The 9,211-nt window shown below is 42.8% G+C and overlaps 1 protein-coding gene across 29 annotated transcripts in view; it reads right to left on the bottom strand.

Moving 5' to 3' along the window:
- Window positions 1-9,211, bottom strand: part of ptprfa (protein tyrosine phosphatase receptor type Fa) — a 362,404-nt gene that overhangs the window by 111,945 nt on the left and 241,248 nt on the right. For 20 of the 29 annotated variants that reach the window (XM_034882227.1, XM_034882230.1, XM_034882238.1 and 17 more), the window contains 2 exons: window positions 7,048-7,353; window positions 1,357-1,550 (listed from right to left, as the gene is read on the bottom strand). In XM_034882227.1, coding sequence (XP_034738118.1) covers window positions 1,357-1,550; window positions 7,048-7,353 — 500 coding nt within the window. The remainder of the gene's footprint in view (window positions 1-1,356; window positions 1,551-7,047; window positions 7,354-9,211) is intronic. The other 9 variants (XM_034882244.1, XM_034882254.1, XM_034882246.1 and 6 more) reach the window with 1 other exon arrangement.

The raw sequence follows: 9,211 nt of genomic DNA, 5'->3' as shown, positions 1-9,211 counted from the left end.
TGTGTGTGTGTGTGTGTGTGTGTGTGTGTGTGTGTGTGTGTGTGTGTGTGCGCGTGTGTGTATGTATGTGTGTGTGTGGGTAGATGGATTGTATGATACCGGACCTCCATCAGGCCTCCTGCCTTGCACAGATAAGACAGGAATGCTGCTTATAAAGGAAATCAGGCGAGACGCTCCTTCAGGAGACCAAAACAAGCCGAGAAGAAAGGAACCTGACGCCATCTCGCCGAGCGCTCGGAAACATCCACCCTTTGACTTCTGCTTCAATGGGCACACATGATCACTCGTGCTGCTGCTGCTAACCTGCTAACCCATTATATTGTTTTTCTCCTTTAACCTGGTTTCCTCTTTGGTGCAAAGATTTCACAGTCATCTCATTTGTTTTCTTGGATATAATGTGTGTGTGTGTGTGTGTGTGTGTGTGTGTGTGTGTGTGTGTCTGTATATATATATATGTAAAGCTCAGTCTCAACTTGAAAAAACTTTTAAAGCTTTTAGCTTTGGTGCACCTGACTTGTAGACACTGTCTTAAAATCCACTCACGTTTAGACGTTTTAGAAATCAAATTTTGGACCTTAAAACTTCTAATTGTCACTGCTTTACATAATTGTCCTTTATTCTGCATCCTGATCTGTTTATCACATTGTTTGAGTGCCTTTCTATGTCCTTATGATGGTGTCGCTTTCTTCCCTTCTCTGGGACGGATCTGCTGTCTGCACTAAATAGACAGAGTTTTTGATAATTACCTTATAGCTTTCTGTATTTTGTTCCATTTTAATACATTTAGCAGACGTAGCACAACTTGCGTTTGTCAAGGATTAGTGTTTCCTGGTGATTCGTGGATTCTTTAGTCCGCTATTGTTCCCGCCAACCCGACACATTCTCACTACCATCCCTTGGTCAGCTGCCTTTGGCGTTTTGCGCTTGGTCGGGACTCTTGGTGTCACTATTTGGGTTGGGATGTACGTTCAACTGACAGGAACAGGAAGGTGTAGAAACAGATGGTGGGTGGGGTTACAAAAATGTAAGTTTTATTGACAGGCGCGACAAGAACGGGACAAACCCCTGTCTCCTGGGTGAAAGTCCTGTGTTGTTGATCCACCTACCCCCCCCAACCGACCTCCTTACGCAGATTTTGGTCTTTCATACTACTCCCTACCATTGTCTCTCTTAATACTACGTCATCTTACAGTGCCGTGGTCGAGATGCTGCCCTTCCCGGTGCGTTCCATACAGACGCTAAAGGGTGATTTTTGCATCTGGATCTGACGCTGAGAGACACTGACCAAGCATCAGTATTTGACGAGTTGGAGTGTGATAATGGGTTGATTAACCTGCTTGTGGGGGGTGAGATTACCTGGGCTTCAGGAAAGGAAACGTCAATGATGACTGGCTGGCCGTGAGGTTGTCCGTTTTCCAGCCGGGAGTAAACCAGCTGATAGCCTCGAATCTGGCCATGCTGCTTCACAGAAAGGGGGGGCTTCCAGCTCACCTGGAGGGCAGTGGAGTTGAGGGCTTCAACCTCCACCTTCCTGGGTGGAGCTCCAGGCACTGCAACACAACACAGCACACAACCTCAAATTTAGTGTCTTGAACGTCAGTGTCTTTTTTTTACATCTGCATTTAGAATAGAATAGAATAAATCTTTATAGTCCATAGTGGAAATTTTTCTTTGGCTCACCAGACCTAGAAGACAGATAAACATACAGACAACATCTCAAACATGGCAAGTGAAACATAAAATATAAAAGAGCAGCTCAGTTTGATTGTCACTTGATTATGTTGAAGATACTGAAGGCATTTGGATAAAATAATTTTAAAAAAAACACTATTTACCAGAGGCACTTTACCTTTTGGTTAATCTCGCTTTGTCAGATCTATCTCCACCGCGCTGCACAAGAAGGTCTAGCTAGTCCACACAGCAATCGTGCTCTGCTTTATTTGCATTTCTTCAAACCAATCACAATCATCATGGGTGACGCTAAGTTCAGGACAAAACCCTGGTGTCGTGGGTAAATAGCCTCAGGATTATTTTGGTGGAACATGTGTCGTTTAAAATCTGTTCTAGTGCAACAAAAAAACTCCGATTGGACAGATAGTGTAGCTAGCTGTCTAGATTTACCCTGCAGAGATATGAGGAGCAGTTAACCATAGTTAAAAGGGATCTACGTTATTAACGCCTTCATTTTGACAGCCCTAGTACAGTATATTGATCATGTGTATGTATTGGAAGCTTTTTGAGATGTATACACCCCAGAAACTGCTAAAGAAAAGATGTGTTTGCAAAATGTATTAAACGAGTAATATAAATAGTTCCACCCCAGAAGGATTACACATCACATCAAAACAGTGTGAACACCCAACATGTCAGGTCAGCATAAGATGTGCTGGATAGAAGCAAAGCTGGGTTAATCCTGTTCTCTCTCATGCAATCCAGTGGTTTCTTTATCCCCATCTGGTAAGTAACATCAAGGTTTGAAACTTCTCCTGACCTGAGGAGATAGTTAGGCCTGGCAAAGTAACAAAGTAATGTGAAGGTTGCTGGCTGTCTTTGCGAGTTATAGACATCAAAGCTCGTCACATGGAGCCCCAAGAGGATGCTGGTAGAAGGGTTTATTCTACTTCATAGAATGTCGAAATGAGCTCATGAAGATTTCTCTAGAATGCTTGGTCAGCTTCAGAGGGAAATGCATACAAATTTGACTTTGACAAAAAAGAAGAGGAAATATTAATGGAATTTAGGACGGACAAGAAGAGGAGAGGAAGTGTTAGAGGGCTAAATGCACTGCCCGCAAGAGATTAAGACATGGAGAGAAAAGTGTTAAAGCAGCTCAAGTATGACCCAGCACAGCAGGCAAAGTAAAGCCCTGTAACTTGGTGTCAGCATTTTGTGCTTTAGACCCATTGAAATCGTTTAACCTCACATTGTATCGGCAAGCTCCCAGAATCAAGCTCCGGGCTTTGGAGGCAAAACGCATCAATAAACTTCTGTTTTACGAATACAAAGCCGTAGCCTGTGTAATGATGAAGAAGAACAAAATTGATCGTGTAACCGACAACCGCAGACTTAACACATCTTTGAAGTCAGTCTAGTAAGAAGGAAATATCAGCAACTTCTGGATGTTCAGTGCTACTGTAGCCTCATTACCATACACTTCATTCATCTATGGCAACCATACCACCAGACTAGAACCTGAAAAACCTTTAGATGTGTTCAGTGAAATCGCTTTTTATCTACATCCCACATGCCAACACAATATCCACATGCTGGGTGCAGTTTTCCGACAGGGATGCATGGGATACCCCCTTTGTGGTCTACATATCCCTGCCTATGCTAAAATACTAAAATAACCTAATTTGTCCCTTAATTGGGTCAATTCAAAATTCATTTCCTGAAATCCAACACGTTATTAGCAAATTTAAATCAGCATATTAAGGAAAAAGATGTAATAAGCTCACTGGCCTAAAGGTAAGGAGTCATTAAGGTAGCCACCCACAGATCCAGTTGATCTTAATATATTACTTTGCCACATGATTTATAAAACTATGCCAACAATTAATACTTAAATAGCTTAGGATTCTATGCACTAAAAAGGTATGTATTGGATAAAGGCTTTAGGCCGCCCTGCATGTTATTGTAGGCCCAGTATATTATGCAAATTCCTTTTAATACATGTAGTAGGGGTCCCTGCACTGTCTCTCTTTTAATAAAGGGGTCCTTGGCTTAAAAAAAGTTGAAGACCCCTGGTCGAGACCAGGGTTTATGTTTTAACTGCTCCTCAGATCTCTGCAGGGTAAATCCAGACAGCTAGCTAGACTATCTGTCCAATCTGAGTTTTCTGTTGCATGACTCCAACAACTTTTTAAAGTAATCATGTTCCACCAAAACAAGGTCCTTCCCGGGGCTATTTTGCAGAGGCACCATTGCTCCACCCGGTGCTTAGCGGTGTCCAAGACGATTGCGATTGGTTTAAAGAAATGCCAATAATGCAAACAAACCAGAGCACGTTTTTCTCTCGTCCTGGAATGCTGTGTGGACTAGCCAGACCTTCCTCTGCAGCGCTTCCTTCCAACCTGAACGACCTCAACATGGTACTATGTTTCATTTGCATGTACTAACATCTTTTAACACCACCCACTCCAAAGCTTGGAGGGAATATTAAAGTATATACAGTGGAGCAAGCAGTAGCCTCTCAAAGGCAGGATCGGATTTGATTCATTTCTCCTTAGGCGTATACAAAATAGGTCCCTGATGGGGCGGGCCAAAGCCTGTCAGTGGTCAAAGATAGGGTCCAGTCCATCAAACAACTTTGCTCCCTCTGAATGGCCTTGTCTGGAAGGAGAATTTGTGGGCAGAGCGCAGCAAAAGCTCCTACAGTCTTTGTGCAGAATGGACAGATGCTGGACCAATCCAGTCAGTGAGCTCAAAGACAAATGGGGTGCGTGCAGAGAGATGAAAAAGAGTGTGTGAGATTAAAATTCAAGTGCGTGCGCTGGGAGGTGGGAGAGGCTGAGAGAATGAAGATTGAGAGAGAAAGACAGCAGGTGGAGAGGGTTAGTGCTTTGGAAGGAGGAAGGAAACAGTGCTTCCAAAACTATTTAGACATTGTCAACCCGGCAGCACAGAGGATCGGCACAATCACCACAGTTTAGCGTCACTAACTCAATATCGGACCAACTGTCTCTCCTCCTGTTCCTGAGTTATAGCGTTTAATGATGGCCAGAGACATTATGATGTTGCAGTGAGGTTGACTTTTGACAGGTTGAGTAAATAATCACTCTGTCATTTTTGTTTAAAATGTAACTAAGTTATTAGTGTACAAACCTTTGACCTCCAAAATCTAATCAGTTAATTCTCAGTTTGAAATGGAAGTTTTTGCCAAATTTGAAGAAATTGACTCAAGACATTGATATATCACGTCACGTGTACAAGATTGGGATGGACGGACAGAAGTACACACTTCTTCTCCTCTTTCTGTGTGTTGGCGTTCTAATCCCTGGTGGATTTCTGAGGACTAGGGTTAACTGCTCTTCAAATCTCTGCGGGGTAAATCCAGACAGCTAGCTAGTCTATCTTTCCAAACTGAGTTTTTTGTTGCACAACAACTTTTGAACGCACACATTCCACTAAAACAAGTTCCTTCCTGAGGCTATTTTGCAGAGGCACCGTGGCTCCGTCCGGCGTTCAGCCCCACCCATGACGATCGGGATTGGTTTGAAGAAATGCCAATAAACCAGTGCAGGTTTTTCTCCCAGACTAGACTGCAAGACTAGGATTAGTATAAGACTATCAGGGTAAGCCAATTGGAGGCAGAAAAACAACCTTCAATGTCAACACTTCTAGCGGATCTGATCTAGCATTTACTGGTGTGGAGGCATAAAATCACGTTAGGACCCAATAAAGATTGGGATCATTATTAAGTTTTTAGTTTTTCTTTAAAGAACCCATATTATGCTGATTTTTGGCCTCATATTTGTAATCCAGGGATCTACTAGAATATGTTTACATGTGTAGATGTTCAAAAACAGATACATTTATTACAAACACAAAAAACTATATAACAAAATAAAAGAGAGAAAACAATTCCCAAAAAGCAGAATAGGGGCTCTTTAAATAATTGGGTCACAATCAAGCATTAGATTTTGGAGGGTTAAATGAAACTAAATTTGGTCAAAATAAAATCCTCACTGTAAAAAAAGTATTGTCCTGAATTGGTTTCAGAACCCTTTTTAATTGGAGTCATTAGAACTACCCAGCACTGACCTCCATAGCGCATTGATGTGTGGAAGGAAACCTAACTTAGATTTGTCTCTATTATCCTAGAATTCTGGGAATAGGCGACACCCAGAAAAAAACAGCTTAAGTCTAACAAATCAGTTAACAGAAAGCAGATAAGTCATACCAACATACACATATTTACATACATACTTGCATGCATAATCTCTCTCTCTCTCTCTCTCTCTCTCTCTCTCTCCCCCCCCATTTGCCCCATAATTACCAATGACACACAGACAATCTAAAGCACTAAAAGCAAGAGGAAATCAAATGAATCCAGACATTGGACTAATATGACTAAGAGGGGATTTAAGGTAGGAGTCAAAGACAGAGCTGGAGTTCATTTGAAAGCAGTCAAAGAGGCCTGAGCTGGTCACAACAGTGAGCTTTAACAGAGGAGAGGTTCCACACATGCTGCAATTATTTCTAAGCCGCCGCGCCATTGTCCAGGATTTATCCTGTGATACTTTGATTTCCTCTAGTGGCTCCAGAAAAAGAGCCCAACACTTTCTCACTACTCTCATTGGTCATGAAATTGCCAATTATGCCCTCACGAAAAATCCCTTGTAAGGATTTGTTGTAATGGTGTCTGTCGTATAGCTGTGGGGATTGGGCTGTGCTGCGTTCTGCTTCGGAGTGTCTCCAGCAGTGACAGTGATAATGAATGTGTTCTACAAATGGCAGAATCTCCCTATGGATTGAATTATAGCAGCCAGTCAGACCTACACGTATCTGACTGAAGACAGGGAAAGAGCATGTCATGTTCCCGCTCAGGAAATTCTCTAGACACAATAGCCTAGTAAGGCAGTAGCCCGGCAGGCAAAAGCCAGGTCACACACAAAAAATTGCCAGAGAGAGGCAGGCAGGAGATCAGTGGCAGCAAAAGCCTCATAAAGCAGACTCACTAAGTGAATTGAGCACATGCAAGCTCATGCTGTGACTAATTAACACGTCTATTCACCATGAAATATAAATAGATTAGAGTATTTTGTACCAAGAATTCAAAATGGTCATACTATTTGATTCAAGAAAGAGTAAGGTCATTGTTAGATTTTGGCAAGAAAAACGTTTCAACTCCACCCCTTAAAGAATCGGAATCGAGAATCAATAAGAACTGGAATCAGAATTGTTGAAATCAAAACCATGTCCCAAAATAATTTCTTGGACTCCTGTTTTACTTTTTAAAGTACCACACAATAAGCAAGAGCTTATGAGAGTGAGTATTGGTGGGTTTTGTATCCCAGGCTGCTCCCCATGACACCATCAACATACCGTCTTCCCTGGTTCTGATGCGGGCTGCCGAGCTCTCCGGGCCAGGCCCGACGTCAGTGTGAGCCCTGACCCACACCAAATACTCAGTCCACTTCTGAAGGTCGTCCAGCACATAGCTGGTGACATCAGCACCGATTCCTGACACCTGGTGGCGCGTCACGTCCTCCCCTGTGAGTGCTTGGTAGGCCAGGGAGTAGCGCACTAGCTCCCCGTGGCGGCTGTCTGTGGGCGGCGCCACCCAACTCACCTTGATGCTTGTGGAGCTGAGGCTTAGCAAGCGTACATCCTGGGGAGGGGCCGAGGGGGCTGATGGGAGGGGAGGAGGGAGGGTGATGGTCAAACAGGGTGGATAATGGCAGACAAAGCAACTTACCATCTGGACTGCAGAGAAGTAATGTGTTTAAACATTACAGACAGGTCTCGCATTCTCATGAACAGGTTCGTATATATTGTGCTAAAATATATGCACAACAATTCATATGTTATCCTACGAAATTACAGTGACTGCCTGCTGGTATCTTGACGACCGGTCCCATGGCAGATAAGGTTAGCCGACAAAGGGCAATTGTCATGCGATAGTCTCGCACTGCCAGTTCTTCCTCCACAGAGCGGCAAAGGAAGGTCTGGCTAGTCCACACAGAATTCCTAGACAGGTGAAAAACCTGCTCTGGTTCATTGTAATTTCTTTAAACCAATCACAATCAACAGTGCCTCTGCAAAATAGCCTCGGGAAGGAACTTGTTTTGGTGGCACATGTGGACATTCAAAAGTTGTTTTTGTCGTGCAACAGGAAACTCCGATTGGACAGATAGTCTAGCTAGCTGTCTGGATTTACCCTGCCGAGATCTGAGGAGCACATAACCATAGTCCTCAGAAATCCTAGTCATGCGGTAATGACAGTTAAGTTTTGACACCAAAACGACTAGTTAGGATTAGAAAAAAGATTGTGGTCTGGTTTAAATAACCGATCCCCTAAATAGTAGTCCCGGTAGACAAACACCCATTTTCTGGGTGAAAGTTTTGTGTTGTCCAATTAACTTCCTTCTAAGCCCCAAACTCCGCTCCCATGTTTTAAAAAACCCGGTGTTTTAGGTCTTACATCCAGCGACAGTCAAGGTGTATAGAGTAAGACATGGAACTAGGAATACCAGCCCTGTCTCACGCAAGTTTGTGAAATGTTATTTAATCTATTAATCATGTGTACAGATCACGTTAATGTCGTTATTTTCGTGTGTTGATTAAGAATTTTCTAATGTATTTCAATGGTAAGCCTATTTCATGATCACAGAACAATTAGTAGTTGTTGCGTCCCCCGGAGCAGCCCGGTGTCACGGCAGTTGTGAAATGGTCACGTTCAAAAATCGTGACCTGTACACAAAATAAACGAGAAAATTCAAAATAAGGTGACCATTTCACATACTTGCATGAGACTGGATTGGGAATACACACAAATTAAAATGCACTAATTTTCGCAGCTATATGCACGAATCGTTCATGAGAACATCCTGACTGGGTAACCTATGTCCTAAACAATTTGTACATACCCTTTTAATTTGCTTTACCCTTATGTTTTGGAGAAACCCTACATGAAGCTCACCTCCTGTTCAATAGCAATTCCTTTTATGTTGTGTCATTCTTATACTAAGAGAAGTCATAGAGAGATCTGGGTGGATGGGTGTGTGTGCAAAGCAGGACTTTGACACTATAGACTTGGGTTCACAAGTCCCAGCTGTTGTTTAGGTTTACAGAAACAAGGTTGTGTTCTTGGTTACATATTGGAAAAAGTGAAAACCTTAAGCCAATATTGACTTTTGAATTATGATTTAATGAAATTATCCTTTAAGTTCAACTTTTATCCTTATCCCTTGTGTTGTCCTTCGGTTCCCAGAGACCCGTCTTGTATTTAATCGTATTTTTTTGCTACCGTGGTCTTGGCCTCTGGGGTCCCAGAGACCTGTTTCGCAGTCAAACGCATTTCCCGCCACCCTCATCTCATTCTCCGGGATCCCTGGGACCCAATGGATGAGGCATGGATGGAAGGGTCTCCAAAACCCGAAGGTAGAAGCCATGACGGCAGTTGATGTAAAATGAAAAAGGCCCTGGGGACCTTGAAGCACAACGCCATGATTTAAAATGTAAATAAACTAAACAAGTCCCCGTGACA

The sequence above is a fragment of the Etheostoma cragini genome, chromosome 9 (genome assembly GCF_013103735.1).
Source record: "Etheostoma cragini isolate CJK2018 chromosome 9, CSU_Ecrag_1.0, whole genome shotgun sequence".
NCBI classification, from domain to species: domain Eukaryota; kingdom Metazoa; phylum Chordata; class Actinopteri; order Perciformes; family Percidae; genus Etheostoma; species Etheostoma cragini.
The sequence above is the reverse complement of the archived record's forward strand: the minus strand, read 5'-3'. Positions and strand labels throughout refer to the sequence as shown.